Source organism: Zea mays, chromosome 9 (genome assembly GCF_902167145.1).
Source record: "Zea mays cultivar B73 chromosome 9, Zm-B73-REFERENCE-NAM-5.0, whole genome shotgun sequence".
Classification (NCBI taxonomy): Eukaryota; Viridiplantae; Streptophyta; class Magnoliopsida; order Poales; family Poaceae; genus Zea; species Zea mays.
In genome coordinates this window covers 7,885,518-7,906,969 of record NC_050104.1, presented here as the reverse complement: position 1 = coordinate 7,906,969, position 21,452 = coordinate 7,885,518, and the positions used below count along the sequence as shown (strand labels likewise).

Sequence of the window (21,452 nt, the reverse complement as noted above, 5' to 3'; positions counted from 1 at the left end):
GTTCATCAGTCTCTTCCAACATCACCCTAAAAACGACAAGGCAAAGGTATTGAGAAATGTAATAAGAAAAAAAATCTGAAATAAAAACATAAAAGTAAAGAAAATTGCCATACTTTGCCAAGCAAAGCTCGAGCTTCGTCTTCGGCAGCCTCTCGGCCGCCCTTAGCCCAGATTTGAGTAATAAACCTGTTGCCTATACTTTTGGCTTCAGCTGGAATGTTAGCTAAGTCGGCAGGAGAAATAGCAAAAGTGGGCTTGTTGACGTGTTTGCATCCAGTTTTTGTGAAGATGTTGGCCGTTCCCCGGGAAGCCACCAACGCGCAGAAGTCCCCATGCCCTTCCATTACTTCGTCAAATTCATTAATTTATTTTTCCACGAAATCGAGGGCCTTTGGAATGTCTTTGATAGAGTAATTCTTTTCCCCTGATATTGCCCCAACTGAGTTGAAAATTTCACATAGGTGGGTGGAGCATCGAGCTACAAAGCCTGAGCATGTCTCCCGAAGCAACATTAGAGCTTTATATAATTTAGAACTTTTTTCGGCATTGGCTTTGATCCTATCTTTCAAGCTTCTGACTTCGTGCTCATAATGATTTTCAGCTTCCTTTAATTTTGAATGCACTTTTTAAGCTCGTTATCTTGATCACAAATGTGAGCAGCCTGATCCTTGATCCGAAGATGAGCTTTGGCCAGGTCTGTTTCGACATTTTTAATCTTCAAATATTTCTCTGCTAGTGAACTTTCAAGTTCTTTCACCCTTTTCTCCAGGTTATTGATAATGAGTTCATTCTTCATATCTTCATCTTCTTGTTGAAGTTTCAAAGCTTTACTCAGCAGTAAGCTCTATAGAAAAACAAAAGTTAGCCATAAAACCTAGAAATTTAAAAACTAAAAAGTCAAAGAGGCAGACATAAGAGTTTATACCTTACAATTCGAGTAGAATAAGCTCCCAGTAAGGTGTTGTCTCCTATAGTTACTGAGGTCCCGCTCAAGCTTCGGAAATCTGATAGTCTTTGATAAAGTATTAACAATTTTTGCTCTGGCACGGTCAGGAATACACCCCAAAATCTCTTCGTTCACGCCGCCAAAGAGCACAGATCCGGGCTTGTATCCGCGAGCAAGGGCGAATTCTTTCAATTCAGAAATATCTTCACCGGAGAGTTCTTGGCCGCCTAGGTGCCGCAGGTCCAACTCTGTGTCCTAAGAAGAAGCCTTTTTTCAATTCTTTCATTTTTAAAGCCGAAGCTTTATCAGTGGATACTTCAGCTATGTCCTTCTCGGTAGCCACATCAGATATAAGTCTGTCAATCTCTAACATTATGGTCCCGAGCTTCTCAGCTTCAGGCGCAGCTTCATTAGCTTCGGCTTCGGCATTATATTCGGCATTAGCAGGTAGAACAATTTTTTTCGCCGAGGCCGATGGCGGGGTATTTTGGATGGCTTGCATCACGTTCATCATTCGCTGTTTCTTCTGACCCCTGGCATTTCCCCGGTAGCCGAAGCAGTCTACTTTCCTCCCGAGCTTTGTTCAAATCCCTTCTCCTTTGACTGCAATAGGCTAGTCAGATCCGACCCTAGGGGACTTAGCATGGCAAACAGGAAAGGTTCAGTCATTACCTTCAATATTTCTAAAACATTGAAAGGGAAATGTGCCCTTGGGTCATTTCTAAGTATTTTGGTGATTGAGTGCCAACACAAGTGCTTAAATGTGAATTTATGCTCATGGATGAACAAAGTGCAAATCAAGAGTAAAGGTATGTTTCTAAGCCTTAGTACATTGGTTTTGTGTACTAATATACTTGTCTAAGTGTTAGAAACAGAAAGAAGAAGAAAAGAAAAGAGGTGAAAAAGGCTTGGCTGTGTACAGCCAAGACTCAGCTCAGTCTGGCACACCGGACTGTCCGGTGGTGCACCGGACAGTGTCCGGTGCGCCAGGCTGACTCAGCGTGAAGTGGTCGCTCTCGGGAATTCGACGACAGCGTACGGCTAAAATTCACCGGACTGTCCGGTGTTCACCGGACTGTCCGGTGAGCCATCGGTCGGCCGGACCAACGGTCGGCCGCGCGATCTACGCGGGACACGTGGCCGAGCCAACGGTCGGATGGGGGCACCGGACTGTCCGGTGTGCACCGGACATGTCCGGTGCGCCAACGGCTCTCTGGCCGCCAACGGTCGGCTTCGCCATTTAAGGAAGGAAATCGGGCACCGGACACTGTCCGGTGTGCACCGGACTATCTGGTGCGCCCGACGACAGAAGGCAAGGATGGCCTTCCAGATTTGTTCTCAACGGCTCCTAGCTGCCTTGGGGCTATAAAAGGGACCCCTAGGCGCATGGAGGAGAACACCAAGCAACCTTAGAGCATTCTTGATGATCCACACTCAGTCTTTGCGCATTCGTTTGTCATTCTCTGTGATTCGAGCTCCGTTCTAGTGAGAACTTTGAGATAGTCTTTTGAGCTCGATTCTTGGCCGTGTGTGTGCGCATTTTGCTGTGGATTTGTGTGTGTTGCTTCCCTCCCTTACTCCGTGCTTCTTTGTGAACTTCAAGTGTAAGGGCGAGAGACTCCAATTTGTGGAGATTCCTCGCAAGTGGGATAAAGATAAGCAAAGCAAAACACCGTGGTATTCAAGTGGGTCTTTGGACCGCTTGAGAGGGGTTGATTGCAACCCTCGTCCGTTGGGACGCCACAATGTGGAGTAGGCAAGTGTTGGTCTTGACTGAACCACGGGATAACCACCGTGCCATCTCTGTGATTGATTTATTGTGGTTATTGTGTTTTGACTCCTCTCTAGCCACTTGGCAACTATTGTGCTAACGATTAACCAAGTTTTGTGGCTTAAGTTTTCAAGTTTCACAGGATCACCTATTCACCCCCCCTCTAGGTGCTCTCAATTGGTATCAGAGCCGTTCTCTTCAAGAAAGGGACTAACCGCCCGAAGAGATGGATCCTAAGGGCAAGGGGATAGTGATCAACGATAAGGAGAAGGAGTCCTTCATTAACGAGCCCAAAGATGACAAGCCTACCGACTCCGGCTCGGGCCATAGACGGAAGGAAGGGAAGAAGAAGAAGACGAGGCGCATCAAGGAGATCGTCTACTACGACGACAGCGATGAGTCTACTTCTTCCCAAAAGGACGACGACCACAACGACTACGAGAGAAGGAAATCGGTTAATTCGAACTTTTCTTTTGACTACTCTCGTATTCCGCAAAGTTCAAATTCACATTTTCTCTCCATTCCACTTGGCAAGCCCCCTCACTTTGATGGAGAGGACTACGGATTTTGGAGCCACAAAATGCGTACTCACTTGTTCTCTCTCCATCCTAGCATATGGGAGATTGTAGAGAGTGGAATGCACTTTGATAGTACGGATAGTCCTATGTTTATTAATGAACAGATTCATAAAAATGCACAAGCTACTACTGTGTTGCTAGCCTCCTTGTGCAGGGACGAGTACCATAAGGTGAGCGGCTTGGACAATGCCAAGCAGATTTGGGACACCCTCAAGATCTCTCATGAGGGGAATGATGTCACCTTGCTCACCAAGATGGAGTTGGTGGAGGGCGAGCTTGGACGATTCGCGATGATAAGGGGCGAGGAGCCAACTCAAACATACAACCGGCTCAAGACCCTTATCAACAAAATAAGGAGCTACGGAAGCACGCGATGGACGGACCACGACGTCATCCGCCTAATGCTAAGGTCCTTTACCGTTCTTGATCCTCATTTGGTGAATAATATTCGTGAGAATCCTAGGTACACCAAAATGTCGCCCGAAGAAGTCCTTGGAAAATTTGTAAGCGGGCGAATGATGATCAAGGAGGCGAGGTACGTGGACGACGCGTTGAATGGCCCAATCCATGAGCCTCAACCCATTGCTCTCAAGGCAACAAGGAGCAAGGAGGCGCTACCTAGCAAAGTAGCGCAAATTGAGGCGGCCGGACTTAATGATGAAGAGATGGCCCTCATCATCAAAAGATTCAAGACGGTGCTAAAGGGTCACAAGGGACAGCCAAGCAAAACCAAGACAAAGGGGAAGCGCTCATGCTTCAAGTGCGGTAAGATTGGTCATTTTATCGCTAACTGTCCCGATAACGATAGTGACCAGGAACAGGGAAACAAGAGGGAAAAGAAGAAGAATTACAAGAAGGCCAAGGGGGAGGCACATCTTGGAAAGGAGTGGGATTCGGATTGCACCTCTTCCGACTCCGACAATGAAGGACTCGCCGCCACCGCCTTCAACAAGTCATCCCTCTTCCCAAACGAGCGTCACACATGCCTCATGGCCAAGGAGAAGAAAGTAAGTACTCGAAACTCTACTTATGCTTCTTCTAGTGAGGATGAGTCTAGTGATGATGATGACATAGACTATTCATACTTATTTAAGGGCCTAGATAGAACCAAGGTAGATAAAATTAATGAATTGATTGATGCCTTGAATGATAAGAATAGGCTTTTAGAAAAGCAAGAGGATTTGTTGTATGAAGAACATGACAAATTTGTAGAAGCACAAAAATCACTTGCATTAGAGATTAAGAGAAATGAAATGCTTTCTTGTGAGTTGTCTACATGTCATGATTCAATTTCTAGTTTAAAGAGCATAAATGATGATTTAAATGCTAAACTAGAAAGATCTAGTAAATTAACATCTTGTGTAGAACATGTTGTGATTTGCACTAGGTGTAAAGATTTTGACATTGATGCTTGTAGTGAACACCTAGTTTCAATTTCCAAACTTAATGATGAATTGGCTAGTCTTAATGCCCAACTTAAGACTAGCAAAAGTGAATTTGATAAGTTAAAATTTGCAAGGGATGCCTACACAATTGGAAGACATCCCTCAATTAAGGATGGGCTTGGCTTCAAGAGGGAAGCCAAGAACTTAACAAGCCATAAGGCTCCCATCCCCGCCAAGGAGAAAGGGAAGGCCCCTATGGCTAGTAGTGCTAAAAAGAACTATGCCTTTTTGTATCATGATAGGAGACAATCTAGAAATGCTTATAGGAGTTATAATGCATATGATGTTTTTGATTCTCATGCCATGTGTGCTTCTAGTTCTTCTTATGTGCATGATAGAAATGTTAGTAGGAGAAATGTTGTTCATAATATGCCTAGGAGAAATGTTGTTAATGTTCCTAGGAAAGTTAATGAACCTTCTACAATATATCATGCTTTAAATGCTTCCTTTGCTATTTGTAGAAAGGATAGGAAGATAGTTGCTAGGAAGTTAGGGGCAAAATGCAAGGGAGACAAAACTTGCATTTGGGTCCCTAAGGATATTTGCACTAACCTTGTAGGACCCAACAAGAGTTGGGTACCTAAGACCCAAGCCTAAATTTGCCTTGCAGGTTTATGCATCCGGGGGTTCAAGCTGGATTATCGACAGCGGATGCACAAACCACATGACGGGGGAAAAGAGGATGTTCTCTTCCTACATCAAGAACAAGGATTCCCAAGATTCAATAATATTCGGTGATGGGAACCAAGGCAAGGTAAAAGGGTTAGGTAAAATTGCTATTTCATCTGAGCACTCTATTTCTAATGTGTTTTTAGTTGAGTCGCTTGGATATAATTTGTTATCTGTTAGTCAATTATGCAAAATGGGATATAATTGTCTATTTACAAATGTAGATGTGTCTGTCTTTAGAAGAAGTGATGGTTCACTAGCTTTTAAGGGTGTATTAGACGGCAAACTTTATTTAGTTGATTTTGCAAAAGAGGAGGCCGGTCTAGATGCATGCTTAATTGCTAAGACTAGCATGGGCTGGTTGTGGCATCGCCGCTTAGCACATGTGGGGATGAAGAACCTTCACAAGCTTCTAAAGGGAGAACACGTGATAGGTTTGACTAACGTGCAGTTCGAAAAAGATAGACCTTGTGCAGCTTGTCAAGCAGGTAAACAAGTGGGAGGAGCGCATCACAGCAAGAATGTGATGACCACCTCAAGACCCCTGGAGCTGCTACATATGGACCTCTTCGGACCCGTCGCCTATCTGAGCATCGGAGGAAGTAAGTATGGTCTAGTTATTGTTGATGACTTTTCCCGCTTCACTTGGGTGTTCTTTTTGCAGGATAAGTCTGAAACCCAAGGGACCCTCAAGCGCTTCCTCAGGAGAGCTCAAAATGAGTTTGAGCTCAAGGTGAAGAAGATAAGGAGCGACAACGGGTCCGAATTCAAGAATCTTCAAGTGGAGGAGTTTCTTGAGGAGGAGGGGATCAAGCACGAGTTCTCCGCTCCCTACACACCACAGCAAAATGGTGTGGTAGAGAGGAAGAACAGGACGCTCATCGATATGGCGAGGACGATGCTTGGAGAATTCAAGACCCCCGAGTGCTTTTGGTCGGAAGCCGTGAACACGGCTTGCCATGCCATCAACAGGGTCTACCTTCATCGCCTCCTCAAGAAGACTTCGTATGAGCTACTAACCGGTAACAAACCCAATGTATCTTACTTTCTTGTATTTGGGAGCAAGTGCTACATTCTAGTAAAGAAGGGTAGAAATTCTAAGTTTGCTCCCAAAGCTGTAGAAGGGTTTTTGTTAGGATATGACTCAAATACAAAGGCATATAGAGTCTTCAACAAATCATCGGGTTTGGTTGAAGTCTCTAGCGACGTTGTATTTGATGAGACTAATGGCTCTCCAAGAGAGCAAGTTGTTGATCTTGATGATGTAGATGAAGAAGACGTTCCAACGGCCGCTATGCGCACCATGGCGATTGGTGATGTGCGACCACAGGAAAAATTGGAGCAAGATCAACCTTCCTCCTCAACCATGGTGCATCCCCCAACTCAAGACGATGAACAGGTTCATCAAAAGGAGGCATGTGATCAAGGGGGAGCACAAGATGATCATGAAATGGAGGAAGAATCGCAACCGACACCTCCAACCCAAGTTCGTGCGATGATTCAAAGGGATCATCCCATCGACCAAATTCTGGGTGACATTAGCAAGGGAGTAACTACTCGATCTCGATTAGTTAATTTTTGTGAGCATTACTCCTTTGTCTCTTCTATTGAGCCTTTCAGGGTAGAGGAAGCCTTGCTAGATCCGGACTGGGTGTTGGCCATGCAAGAGGAACTCAACAATTTCAAGCGCAATGAAGTTTGGACACTGGTGCCTCGCCCCAAGCAAAATGTTGTGGGAACCAAGTGGGTGTTCCGCAACAAACAGGACGAGCACGGGGTGGTGACAAGGAACAAGGCTCGGCTTGTGGCAAAAGGTTATGCCCAAGTCGCAGGTTTGGACTTTGAGGAGACTTTTGCTCCTGTGGCTAGGCTAGAATCAATTCGTATCTTGCTAGCATATGCCGCTCACCATTCTTTCAGGTTGTACCAAATGGATGTGAAGAGCGCTTTCCTCAATGGGCCGATCAAGGAGGAGGTGTACGTGGAGCAACCCCCTGGTTTCGAGGATGAACGGTACCCCGACCACGTGTGTAAGCTCTCTAAGGCGCTCTATGGACTTAAGCAAGCCCCAAGAGCATGGTATGAATGCCTTAGAGACTTTCTAATTGTTAATGCTTTCAAGGTTGGGAAAGCCGATCCAACTCTTTTTACAAAGACATGTGATGGTGATTTGTTTGTATGCCAAATTTATGTCGATGACATAATATTTGGTTCTACTAACCAAAAGTCTTGTGAAGAGTTTAGCAGGGTGATGACGCAGAAATTCGAGATGTCGATGATGGGCGAGTTGAACTACTTCCTTGGGTTTCAAGTGAAGCAACTCAAGGACGGCACCTTCATCTCCCAAACGAAGTACACGCAAGATCTGCTAAAGCGGTTTGGGATGAAGGACGCCAAGCCCGCAAAGACTCCGATGGGGACCGACGGACACACCGACCTCAACAAAGGAGGTAAGTCTGTTGATCAAAAAGCATACCGGTCAATGATAGGGTCTCTACTTTATTTATGTGCTAGTAGACCGGATATTATGCTTAGCGTATGCATGTGTGCTAGATTTCAATCCGATCCTAAGGAGTGTCACTTAGTGGCGGTGAAGCGAATTCTTAGATATTTGGTTGCTACGCCTTGCTTCGGGCTCTGGTATCCAAAGGGGTCTACCTTTGACTTGGTTGGATACTCAGATTCCGACTATGCTGGATGTAAGGTCGATAGGAAGAGTACATCGGGGACGTGCCAATTCTTAGGAAGGTCCCTGGTGTCATGGAACTCTAAGAAACAAACCTCCGTTGCCCTATCCACCGCTGAGGCCGAGTATGTTGCCGCAGGACAGTGTTGCGCGCAACTACTTTGGATGAGGCAAACCCTCAGGGACTTTGGCTACAATCTGAGCAAAGTCCCACTCCTATGTGATAATGAGAGTGCCATCCGCATGGCGGAAAATCCTGTTGAACACAGCCGCACAAAGCACATTGACATCCGGCATCACTTTTTGAGAGACCACCAGCAAAAGGGAGATATCGAAGTGTTTCATGTTAGCACCGAGAACCAGCTAGCCGATATCTTTACCAAGCCTCTAGATGAGAAGACCTTTTGCAGGCTGCGTAGTGAGCTAAATGTCTTAGATTCGCGGAACTTGGATTGAATTGTAGCATACATGTGTTTATGCCTTTGATCATGTTCATTCTGCATTTTGTTGCTTATTATGGTGCTCAAGTTGTACAAGCACTCCTCGGACCTCACAAGTCCTTGTGCAAGTGATGCACATATTTAGGGGGAGATGTGTTACAACTTGACCCTTTGAGACTAACCATATGCTTGAGTTTGGTTGTTTTAGCCTCAAAGGAGGATTGAAAGGAAAAGGTGGACTTGGACCATACAAGACTTCCACTGCACTCCGATGAAAAGAGTAACTATTCCAAGTTCATCTTTAAACTCTTATTGCCTATTTGCTCTTAATTGAAGAATTTGGTGAGGCAATGGGGTTAAAGGGCCAAGATTGATCCCGTTTTGGTGCTTGATGCCAAAGGGAGAGAAAATAAAGGCCAAAGCAATAGATGGATTAGCTACCACTTGAGAAACTTTGAAAATAGTAGAATAGAGCTTTTGGTTTGTCAAAACTCTTGCATTGTCTCTTTTGTCAAAAGTTGACCTCTTGTGGGGAGAAGTGTTGATTATGGGAAATAGGGGGAGTTTTTGAAATCTTTGATCAATCTCTTTTGGAATGACTCTCTTTACGCTTCAACATGTGTGTTTGACTTAGAGATAGATATTTGAGTTTGATTTGCAAAAACAAACCAAGTGGTGGCAAAGGATGATCTATATATGCCAAAATTGAATCAAAATAAATTTGAGTTTTATTTGAAGTGATTTTGCACTTGTTCTAGTTGCTTTATGTTGTGTTGGCATAAATCACCAAAAAGGGGGAGATTGAAAGGGAAATGTGCCCTTGGGTCATTTCTAAGTATTTTGGTGATTGAGTGCCAACACAAGTGCTTAAATGTGAATTTATGCTCATGGATGAACAAAGTGCAAATCAAGAGTAAAGGTATGTTTCTAAGCCTTAGTACATTGGTTTTGTGTACTAATATACTTGTCTAAGTGTTAGAAACAGAAAGAAGAAGAAAAGAAAAGAGGTGAAAAAGGCTTGGCTGTGTACAGCCAAGACTCAGCTCAGTCTGGCACACCGGACTGTCCGGTGGTGCACCGGACAGTGTCCGGTGCGCCAGGCTGACTCGGCGTGAAGTGGCCGCTCTCGGGAATTCGCCGACAACGTACGGCTAAAATTCACCGGACTGTCCGGTGTTCACCGGACTGTCCGGTGTTCACCGGACTGTCCGGTGAGCCATCGGTCGGCCGGGCCAACGGTCGGCCGCGCGATCTGCGCGGGACACGTGGCCGAGCCAACGGTCGGAAGGGGGCACCGGACTGTCCGGTGTGCACCGGACATGTCCGGTGCGCCAACGGCTCTCTGGCCGCCAACGGTCGGCTTCGCCATTTAAGGAAGGAAATCGGGCACCAGACACTGTCCGGTGTGCACCGGACTGTCCGGTGCGCCCGACGACAGATGGCAAGGATGGCCTTCCAGATTTGTTCTCAACGGCTCCTAGCTGCCTTGGGGCTATAAAAGGGACCCCTAGGCGCATGGAGGAGAACACCAAGCAACCTTAGAGCATTCTTGATGATCCACACTCAGTCTTTGCGCATTCGTTTGTCATTCTCTGTGATTCGAGCTCCGTTCTAGTGAGAACTTTGAGATAGTCTTTTGAGCTCGATTCTTGGCCGTGTGTGTGCGCATTTTGCTGTGGATTTGTGTGTGTTGCTTCCCTCCCTTACTCCGTGCTTCTTTGTGAACTTCAAGTGTAAGGGCGAGAGATTCCAATTTGTGGAGATTCCTCGCAAGTGGGATAAAGATAAGCAAAGCAAAACACCGTGGTATTCAAGTGGGTCTTTGGACCGCTTGAGAGGGGTTGATTGCAACCCTCGTCCGTTGGGACGCCACAACGTGGAGTAGGCAAGCGTTGGTCTTGACCGAACCACGGGATAACCACCGTGCCATCTCTGTGATTGATTTATTGTGGTTATTGTGTTTTGACTCCTCTCTAGCCACTTGGCAACTATTGTGCTAACGATTAACCAAGTTTTGTGGCTTAAGTTTTCAAGTTTCACAGGATCACCTATTCACCCCCCCTCTAGGTGCTCTCAAACATCAACAGAGGAAGACGGAGAAGTGCCGGCGGTCTTTTCTGGTACATCTTGTACCTTCGTCTCTGCAGGAGCCATCCTGACATGTTTTCGTTTCTTGGGAGTCGAATCCATTGGCTTCGCTAGAACTTTCTACTTTTTACCAACCCTCTGATCTTCTTTGACGGATCGGATGGCTTGCCTTTTCAGAATACTCACAACCCTCTTTTTCTTTGCTCCCCGACCCCTTCGTCAAGTCTTTTGTAATCGGGATATTCAAAGTTAAGAGCATCCATCACTCGATTCAGCCTTCATTTTTCCCGGGTACCGAAGGCAACTGTCATCAACTGAACTTCTTTCTTCGTGTAGTTCCCAAGAATTTCATTGCACATTGTTTCTATTAGTTCTAACCATTCAATGCAGGGCTTGCTAAGCTTTTTTGGAATTTAAACCGATAAGGAACTCGCACAAGTTCATATTTTTCCTTTCTTCCTTTTTCTTAGGCATTTCCCACCCACCAGAAGTTGGAAATGTTCTGTTTGCCAAATAGTCTTGCACCAAGTCCCTAGTGCTAATATGCTCTGCCATGACTTTATATTCCACTTCGGCCAGTTGGCAGGGGACTCCAGCTGCATGTTGCATAAGGGCTGTGTCATGCCGAAGCTCAATTTTAAGGGACTCATCATCATACTCATAAGCTTCTCCCTCTTCTTCTCGTCAGCCTTCACATAAAACCATTCATTTGTCCACCCGGTCGGCCACTTAGTGCGGTAACCAATCACAGGAGCCTTGGTGTCCTTTCAGTATGCAAAGTTGTAGCATCCAAAATTTTTGTGCAGACCATCGGCTCTAGCCTTTGTCTGATAATGGAGTTCGTGCACCCGACAAAACCCTTCAGCATTGGCACTCTTCCCTTGGCTTCGGAGAGCCTAGATGTACACACTAAGTCTAACTATGTCATTGGGGTCAGCTAATGAAGGTAAATTTCAAACTTCTTCAGAACCTCACCGATCATCTCGTATAGGGGGAACCGAAGACCTGCCCTGAAGAAGCTTTTAAAGACTACGACTTCGTCATCTTTTGGTTCTAGAATCACCTCTTCCCCAGCAAACCGAACTAGTCTATCATCATTCTCTCCAAATATCCTAGTTTTTTCATTAAAACCAGATGATCCGCTTTAACTGTGGATTTCCCGAATTCAATATGGTTGGGTTTGCTCGGGCTTAAAATGCCATCATCATCTTCTTCATTTTCACTATCAGCCTCGGCGGTGGTCGGTTCAACTTCAGCATCAACAACATCTTCTGTTGGAACTGGTTCTTTCTCTTCTTATACAACCAACCCAGAACACTTCATCATTTCTGAAATGGGGGCTATTTCAGAAGTCCTAGCCTCTTATCCTTCGCGTGCCACTCTAGCAGTAGATCTCACTCTAGCCATTTTAGTTTTTAGTTTTGACAGACGAAGCTACACTTAAATGATTGAACGTTTCTCCGAAGCGTATACCACAAGTTCGCAGAAAAGCAACAAGCTTCGGCTTCAACAAAAATTTTTAGCAGCACAATGGTGCAATAGCAATGAATGTTGTGGTAACTTCTCACCAACTCGTCTGTTTATATTGGCCCGCAGGTGAAGAAGGCGAACCACCGAGACACGCGTACTGGCTGATCGGTGGACTGGTAAGCGCCGTGAATTTTATATTCGTTTTTAATAACAAGCTCAGGGAAGGTGTTTTCGGACCTTCGGCATCCAGAAGCCTTCGTATTTTTCGCGGATCGAGCTCGTTATGAAAAAACGATCCAACACTGTAAAGGGGCTTCTGTTGGGGGTCTTCTTCTTCACCGAAGGTCCTCAAGACGAAGACATCGTTTGTAAGCGATGTTGGGGGTCGTCTTCTTCGGTGAGTGTTCTTAAGACAAAGATATTGTCTGAAAGCAACAACATCGAATGCTGAAGCTTTCAGCCGAAGGGCAGCGACTTTGGCTCAAGGCGGCGACGAAGGTCAAATATGATGCTGAGCCGAAAAGGAAAAGACTAGTTAATCCCTGATGACTTATGTTACGATTATGTGTACATGTTAAGGTTATAAATGTATTTTTACTCGGGCTGCGTCCCGTGTCTATGAATAGGTGAACAGTATCCCGTACTGTTCACGCTGAATTGTATCTGCTCTCGTATCACCACCTTCGATCAAGCCAAAGGTACCAATGTAATATAATTTTTGTTAATGTTCATGGATATATACATTACAATTTGGACACATAAATGAATAAGTGGATGGATATATAACATATTGTTTCTATGGATTATTATTTTTGATAAATGATGAAGGTGTGTCCTTCATGACCTTCGTCTGAAGATCATTATACTCGAAAGGAGATAATGACCTGAAGGACGAAGGTCCTTAATATTTAACAATTGTGTTGCCTTGTTTTCTTAATTCACAGTATTTGAGAACATGTGACAAACAACATGCTTTTATGTGTTTTGGTCCTCGAATTTCTCCTACTTTGGAATCAGCCACTGAGAAGAAGGAAGATATTTTAAAGCATATAGGAAGCATAAAAAACTTGTGACATCCCAAAAAGATTTCTCCCTTAGAGAAGTTCTCTCAATTTGGTGAAGTACTCTCCCTAATGTGAAAAAGATTTACCCACCTGTTGGAAAACTACCCCTTTGGAAACATTAATTGTAACACCTGGAAGATGGATCCAAATATTTTGACATTATGATGAATAGACTCCTCTCCTTTTTATATATAAAGAATATTCTAGAGTTGCCAAAAAGAAATTAAAGCGTATGCATAATTTGCAATATGAGACGGAGGTAAATAAAATATAAAATGTTAACCTAGTCTATTGAATAGATAATTAAAAGATACTTAGATTTTTTCCACGCCCAAATTCTCCTAGCCAACCAAACGTACCCTTCCTACGGGCGGGGGAGGTGCGGGCATGGAAGCCTTCGTGGCTGTGCCGTATGTAGGGATGGCAATCAGGCGGGTAGTACACGGATATATAGTTCGCGAATTCGTACCTGTGAGACAAAACTCAACCTATATCTGTACCCATAGACGTTCGTGGGTATAGATCTGTATCCATACCCGTACCCGTTGGGTATCCGCTATCCAGTGGATACCCGTTACCCGCTCGCCCACTACAATTTTAGCATTCAACACCAAACAACAATTTTATCACATTTCGAAATAATTGTCATTCTAGTAGCATCAAATGATAATTTTAGCACCAAACAACATGTTATGAACAAAAATTGAAAAATAAGAATTTATGATAACATATAAATTCGAATGGCCCACATGTTAGATATCGACTGGGTAATAGGTATGGATAATGGATATCCATACTCGCAAAAAATATCTGTGGATACCTTATTATATCCATAACAGTACCCACGGATACCAAATTCCACTATAATCGTATCCAATGGATAATTATCCGTAGTTATTTACCCTAGCCGTGTGTGCATGTTTTTGCTGGTGATGCGGCACGGCTACCTAACCTCGGAAATGTGTGGCGGTGCACACGTGCCAAATGCAACAGCGCGCACGCTGAGGCATCGATCGTGAGACAGGTATAGTCAACTATTGTTTTTGCGGAGATTTTCAAGCTATTCATCCATCCCTTCCACGATACTCCTCTTGCATGCTTATCGCTGCTGGTCGTGAGCTTGTGTGTGTTTTTTGTTTCCTCCATAAGAATTTACTAGCTGGATGCCCGTGCGTTGCAACGAGAAGATAAAATACTACGATAACTTATATACAAATGTGTTATAATATTATAGGAAAAGGTTTCATAATTTATTTGTAATCCTACCTATACATTAATATACAAAAACACTAATTGTTATTCTATATTTTTGTTATTATCACTAAAAGTAGATGTTTACATACCTTAAAAGATATATGTGTATATTCGTCTGTTGCTATGAAATCAATATGATAAGATACATTGATATGCAAAAATACTAATTATTATTCTATACTTTTGTTAGCATCATTAAAAGTAGATGTTTTCATATCTTAAAAGATATAATAAGGTATATGCCAGAGTAAGTCACTTTTTAAGGAATATACTCTAACATCATGAACTTAGAAAACTTGCTAGCAGCAATCCACCGCCTACTGCTTGTCTCTCTAGAAGAGGTAGCCAGCTCCCGTTCCTTCAAATACATGGAATGCTTTGTGTGATTTGAGTACACGGAATGACAATTTCTACAATCAGAAGCCGCTAACTGCATACAAGCAAAACAAAAGGAATAATTCCATTTCACATTGAATCAGAGATTAGAAGTTGGAGCACAACTCGTTTGTCAGTTTTTTTGCCGAAGCCCGACGAAAATTACAAACAGAAAATGGATAGAGCAAGAAAAGGAGTGCTCCAAATTAATGACATCTAAGTAAAATGCATCAACCTTTTCCTTTCTGCTTCTATGTACCCTAAATAAACAACCTAAGGTTGTCTCCAGCAACATCCCCTAAATTCCATCCCCTAAAGGAATATTTTCTGTCCTTTACAGCACATTCTAAAAGATTTTGTCCTCTATATATTCTCAGTCTCCAGCAGCGTCTTCTAAATTCGATCCCCTAAAGCTACAGTGTTAACAGATTCCCTTTTTCCATTTCTTTTTCTGTTTTCTTTGTTTTGTTCCCATTTCACGCTATACAAATGATGCGGAAAAAAGTGTATTTATTAATTTTTGAATTAATAATTTCGAATTGTCAAATTTAATTAACATTGTTATTCCCCTTGAGTAGGAAGTCGTTCTCGGCCACACACACCAGCACGCGCGGAGGCCTTGCGCGCCGCGTCGTCCACGAACGCCGTCTCGCCAAGTCCGGTCCATGGACAGCCGGATCTCGGGGCTGAACGCCGTCTCGCCGCCCACGGCCTCCCTACCAGTGAAGTACGGGGGCACTGAGGCGAGCCCGCGGATGGCCACGCCGGCGGCGGAGGCTCGCACGACCGTGTCGTGCGCGATGTTGGCGCCGGCGCTGCAGCTCGGCAGGAACACGCGGGACAGGTCGGCGTGCTCCAGCAGCCACGGGTCCTTGCCGAGCGTCACCGCCCACCGCAGCCCCGCCCACGCGTCATCGTACGCAGCGGGCAGCTTGTGCTCCGCGCGCGAGGCGGTAGTAGACGGACACGCCGATGGCGCCCGAGCGGGCGACGAGGTCGTTGAGGTAGCTGTGCGTGCCCGGCCGCGCCGGCGAGCCGACGACGAAGCTTGCCGCGAGCGGTCCGACGGCGCAGGGGAAATGGTTGCCATACGAATGGAGAGGGAAACCTCCGCGTCGGCACGGGATTCACCAGCGGCCGATGTGTAGCGAACGCATAGAGTCCGCCACATTTACAGGATAGAAGGCGAACGGTAAAATTTAGAGTGCCATTTACCGGTCATTGCTGGAGGCACACCGAACGTCTGTATCCTCTAAACTTACCGAACAGAACCATATACAGAACCTTGTTGGAGACAGTCTAAAACCTAAAACTTAACCTCCCTAACTCTGCTCGTGTCAGCAGCTATAGGTTTCCCTATAATGTGCCATAAATTAGCCTCTCAATATCAGACTCACAGAATGGTTCCAGAATCTTGAATTCAATCTCTAAGTACTCTCTCAGAACCCGCATGTTCAAAAACTGAAAATATGGTGTTATTAGTGTATCAAAAATGAGTATATGAGTGGCATTATCTGGGGTTGGGAGGTGAGGAGAACCAGAAATGGTTTCTTCGGATGCGCTTCTTTTTTTCTGATTAGGAGAAGCACATCCTATTGAAGTTAAACAGAAGAGAAATGCTACCATTATTAAAATGCCAGAAGTTAAACAGAAGGGCAATGCATACCTATATATACACACACGCGCCCCTTATTAAGCTACGATGCAATATGTTTAAGCATGAAATTAGCATTGATAAGGGATGAACAAACCTCATGTAAAATAGAGATACAGATGAATTAGGTTACCAGACGAGTACAATGGTTCTTTTGTTGTATATTATCTGCTACTACTACTACTACTTCATTAGTTCATTCTCGTATGTTAAAATATTAAGAAATACATACCCTACCAATAGTGCCAATGATGGCAGTGACAAATGAACAAATTGAGCCAACAAATGGATAAAAAGCATTTCTACCTTTCTAATAGCAGCAGTTGGGTTGCCAGCAACACCAAGAGCATCAGTTCTCTCAGATTTTGTGGCTCATTCCAGCCATCTCAACAATACCACCAGCATTGTCACTGATTGGACCATCTCAGCAATATCATAGTGATGTTTGACCTTGACAGTGAATCTGTTAATCCCAGCAGAGCTGCTTTACGGAGCCTCTGATGCTAATGATATGGCAAGTCATTGGAAATTTGGATAGGATAAAAAATAATCTATTTAGATTAAACAAATTCAAGTCCAAGAAATATATGCACATCCTGAATTGCAACCTCACCTTAAGCATATCTTGTACATGCCGACCATCCTACATTGCATATATCACGACAAATCGATTTGAATGAAATAAAAAATCAATGGAAGCATGCAGGGAGAGGGCTCGAGACTGGACCACCTTGTACATGTTGATCTTGGTGATTTGGTAGGAGACATCACGCCAGATGGTCTTGGCGACCTTGTCGCTACTTCCTCTCCTCCCTTCTTTAGAGCAGCAGCACACCACCTCACTCGATGTTCTCGATGGAGCGCAGCACACCAACAATACAAATCATTTATTTTAAAAATGATTATTTCCTTCAAGGACAGGTCGGGTTTCTTGGGCCCTTCTTCCATTTCAGGTAAAATAAGCATCATGCATGGACAAATGCATATCAATATATATATATGGACCTGTATAAACGACACATACTATACAACATTATATGCTTCATTAATCAGGCACAGCCACAAAAGCATGTAGCATTAGTTGCTTGAATACTGACAGTACAAATTATGTATCATAGAATAAGTGTACCAAAACTATATATTGCAGACAACAACCATCTCAGATGTCAAGCACACAGATACCATCGCATCACTTATTCTAAATTACATCAAAAGTAAACAAACTCCAAACATGGTCTAATGAGAGTCTGTATTAAAAAACAGTTCCAGCATTTGATATTACTGTTGAAAGAAGTGGTACTGGTCTTCCATTCCATCACAAGAATTGTGACAATTTAAACTATGTAGGAACAAAGGAGGAGAAAATAGAGCAGCAGAAACAGGTTAGACGTCTTGCCATTTTCTAGAGCAGGCCCTTATGCCATTACAGCTTTAATTTCTTCCTCAAGCTGTTTTAGCTCTATCAACCTTGCTGCCCATGCCCGCTCTCTTGCCACAGCAGCCATCTTCCTTTCTGTTCGTTCTGCCTCCTTTCTCTTAACAGCAGCAGAATACAGAGCTCTGCGCTTCTTCTTCTCAGCCTGTACAAGTAACACATGCATTTTAAGTGTTTCATTAGAAACTAAGGGCGATACATTAGAGCTCAGATCCAGGTAACACTACTCAGCCATATCGACTAAGTTGCTTTGGTTGATACTTCAGTTTACTCATGTATCTCTATGCCAGGCTTGGGTTATGCCATTCACTTGCTTGGGTCTAGGAAAATGAACAAATTGTAAAATAGTGAATCAAAAGAAGGTTGATTTTAAACTCTGTTGAGCACCGCTAGAATTGACTGGGTGGCATAAAAAGTTATTGTGTAGATCCGTTTCATGGTGACACTTGGGACTGCTAGGCGACATCTACCTATCAACTCTCAAGATTTTATTGGTGAAAAAAATCCCCCTTCCAGCATAAAGGAAAATCAGGCTAGGCTCACATAGCATAAAACAGAATACCGTAGCAGTAAATCAAGTAATATATTTATTATAATAATAACAGTAACGGCTATAGAGAATAGGGGTGAAAACGGGTAGGGTACCCGAAACGGGTACCGGATACGGATACTCATTCGGGACCATTTTTCGGATACGGATACGGGTATTTTTATATTCGGAACGGATACGGGTAATACCCGGATAGTACAGCTTCGGATTCGGGTCGGATACGGAACGAGTACTACCCGGATATTCGGGTCGGATACGGGTACCCGGAATTCGGGTACCCGTTTTTTCTTTTTCTGCATAATAATATAGTTATAAAATCATAACTTTTACATATGAAATCGGATGAAGATAAAGTTTATATGAAAATTGTAGAGCTCGAAGAGATCTATAACTTTGTAGTACAACACATTTTTGTTTAAACATATCTTTAGGCCAAAATCATTGAAATAATGTCTAAATTTATATCAAAATAATAGACTTTAACATGAAAATGTGGGGACTTAAGATTATCTCCATGTGGGAACTTAGAATTATCTCTTTATAAACTATTTATTAATATTGGTAACTTATTCGCAATTTCCGGTCGACACTACAATATTTTTATGAATTTAATTGTATTTTGATGATTTTCTACAACAAGAAATTAATAATACACCAAATAGCCTAAAAAATTCATCAATTTTTAGTGGGACACAACATATATCTACATATAGTTCTCAAAAAACATTTGGATTATAAAATCCACAAGATGTTGGTGTTTCTTCCATTCCACTCCCACTTATTGCGTGAGTTACACGTGAAATCATTTTATGTATCGACGTTTCAACATAATTAATATTTCATTTATCATTTTCATGTGGCGACTTGAGGTTTTATTTGAATAAAATGAGACCATAAAATTCACAGGATGTCAACGTTTTTTCTATTTTATTTCCACTTATTGCGTGAGTTACACATAAAATCACTCTAAGTATCCAAGTTTTAACATAATCAATACTTCACTTTACCATTTTTATGTGGGAACTTGAGATTATATTCTATTAAATGTTTATTAGTATTAATTTACTTGCAATTTCGTGATCGAACAAGAATATTTTATGATAACCAATTAATGCATTATCCGACAAGTATCCGATATCCGATCAAATAATATCCGTATCCGTCACTTATCCGCCCGGATAAATATCCGGTCCCTGTATCCGTATCCGTCCCGTTTCTAACTATCCGTATCCGATCCCGAATCCGTTTTAAATACATTAGGGTAGGATACAGGATGAGCTACTATCCGTCCGTATCCGCCCGTTTTCACCCCTAATAGAGAATGCAAAGGGCATTCACCATGATAAAGTCCTTGCGCTGCTTGATCCGCTTCTTCTCCTTCCTCCCTCGCACGCTCCCTTGGTTCGGCTGACTAACTGGTATGGGCTCGTCTGCAGGCTTGCACTTCACCCAGTAGTACGGACCTGCGGACGAGCAGCAGCATGGACATTAGTGACAGAACTGAACAAGCGGACGAACGACGTTGAACCTATCAGGGGACCCCAGCAGAAACTCTGTAAATAAACTACAAGAACACAACCACGCTCCAATCGAGCAGCGAAAATAAGAAGAATGATATAGAACAGATGCAAAAATAACTTTCCTGACACCAGCACCCGACACCGTCCCCGAGGTCCTTTCGCGGAGGTTGGAGCTGTAGCAGGAAAACGAGGCGGGATTGCGGCGGCTGGTAGGGCGGTTCGCAGCGGTCGCAGTGGGATTGCGGCGTGGGAGCGGGTGGTAGGGCGGTTCGCGGAAGGATTTGCGGGCGGGCGGTAGGGCGGGCGGGTGGTAGGGACCGCGGTTTCCTGCGGCGAGGTTTCCGGCGTGCGGGCGGGCGGAGGCGGGCGCGGGGTTTCCGGGGGCGGGGGCGGTCTACACAACACTCTTAATTGTTAGTAGAGATTGTGTTGACACTTGACAATCTTTGCCATCGTTTAAAATGTAGTAGTACGATGATGCTATGTAACTGTCAGCTTCATAGCGATTCTTGTAGAACGACGACCATGCACTGTGAACTGTGATGACGCATCAACTCTTAACAGTCTTTTATATATCTTCTTCTCCTATTGTGAATCTAATAAAACATCAAGAACCAGTCATGAGTCATCAGTCTAATACCTGATTTTATCGACCGCTTAGCTATCGATGAGTGACGCGGTTCAACCAAAAGAAAAAGCACCGAAACATCGGTCCTCTAGCTCTAGGGACGTGTGCTTGTGCGCGCGTGCAACGTCGTAGCGCGCTCACCGGCCGGCCAAGACGGCCGGACCCAAGCGGCATCCAATCCAACCGAGCCAACCACGCGTATGGACGCACGCACCCCAACTGCCCCCAACTCACTGCCCACTGGCTCCGCCCGCGTCCGCGCAACTTCTCCAGGTCCCGCCTCCTGCGCCAATCGCCATACATATATAGGACAACGCCACCCGCACGGCACGGCCAGACCACGCCGCACCACCGCCAGCTCCCGCACGCGCGCAACCCCAACCCCACCCCACTCATTTCTTGGCCCTGTGCTGGGCTCGTGCTCGTGCAGCCGTTTCCGATCGCCGCCCAACCATGGCAGCCGGCGCCGGCAGGTCGAACCCCGCGCGGTGCATGACGCACCCGAAGCACCGGCACGCGGCCGGGGTGTGCCCTTTCTGCCTACGAGACCGCCTATCGCGCCTCTCCGCCGGCGCCGCCCACGAGTCGGCGTCGGCGTCCTCCTCCTTCTCCCCGTCCTCGCCCTCGGAGGAGACCGCAGCGCACTCGTCGTCGGCCCAGGCGCCGCGCCCCCGCCGCGGAAGCCTCGCGCTGCTGCTGCTGCACCAGGAGGGGACGGGGAGCGAGGCGGCACCGGCGCTGGCCGCGGGCCGCCAGGCGGAGCAGCAGGAGAGGAAGGCGAGGAGGGGCAACTTCTGGGCGCGGCTGCAGCAGCAGCTCTACCACGGTGGCTGGCACAGGAAAGACGACGGGTGCTCGGTGGCCGCAGAGAGACAGAAC

At 44.8% G+C, this 21,452-nt stretch overlaps 1 protein-coding gene and 1 long non-coding RNA gene across 2 annotated transcripts; both read right to left on the bottom strand.

Moving 5' to 3' along the window:
* Nucleotides 1-16,784: 16,784 nt before the first annotated feature.
* LOC103637865 (uncharacterized) lies at nucleotides 16,785-17,194 on the bottom strand. The gene is made up of 3 exons (XR_558411.2): nucleotides 17,171-17,194; nucleotides 17,054-17,083; nucleotides 16,785-16,890 (listed from the first exon to the last, which is right to left on the bottom strand). It is a non-coding gene; the product is annotated as an uncharacterized lncRNA (long non-coding RNA).
* A 405-nt stretch (nucleotides 17,195-17,599) lies between these two features.
* On the bottom strand, nucleotides 17,600-20,446 carry LOC103639698 (uncharacterized). The gene is made up of 4 exons (XM_008662430.3): nucleotides 20,435-20,446; nucleotides 20,081-20,339; nucleotides 19,764-19,888; nucleotides 17,600-18,020 (listed from the first exon to the last, which is right to left on the bottom strand). The coding sequence occupies exons 1-4, from the start codon at nucleotides 20,444-20,446 to the stop codon at nucleotides 17,856-17,858; spliced, it is 561 nt and encodes a 186-aa protein (XP_008660652.3). The 3' UTR covers nucleotides 17,600-17,855.
* Between the last annotated feature and the right edge of the window lie 1,006 nt (nucleotides 20,447-21,452).

Coding starts and splice junctions, on each gene's coding strand:
- LOC103639698 (XM_008662430.3), bottom strand. Junction 19,889..20,080: donor GACCTCGGGGACGGTGTCGG/GTGCTGGTGTCA, acceptor GCTCGTCCGCAG/GTCCGTACTACTGGGTGAAG. Junction 18,021..19,763: donor AGCGCAAGGACTTTATCATG/GTGAATGCCCTT, acceptor TTACTTGTACAG/GCTGAGAAGAAGAAGCGCAG.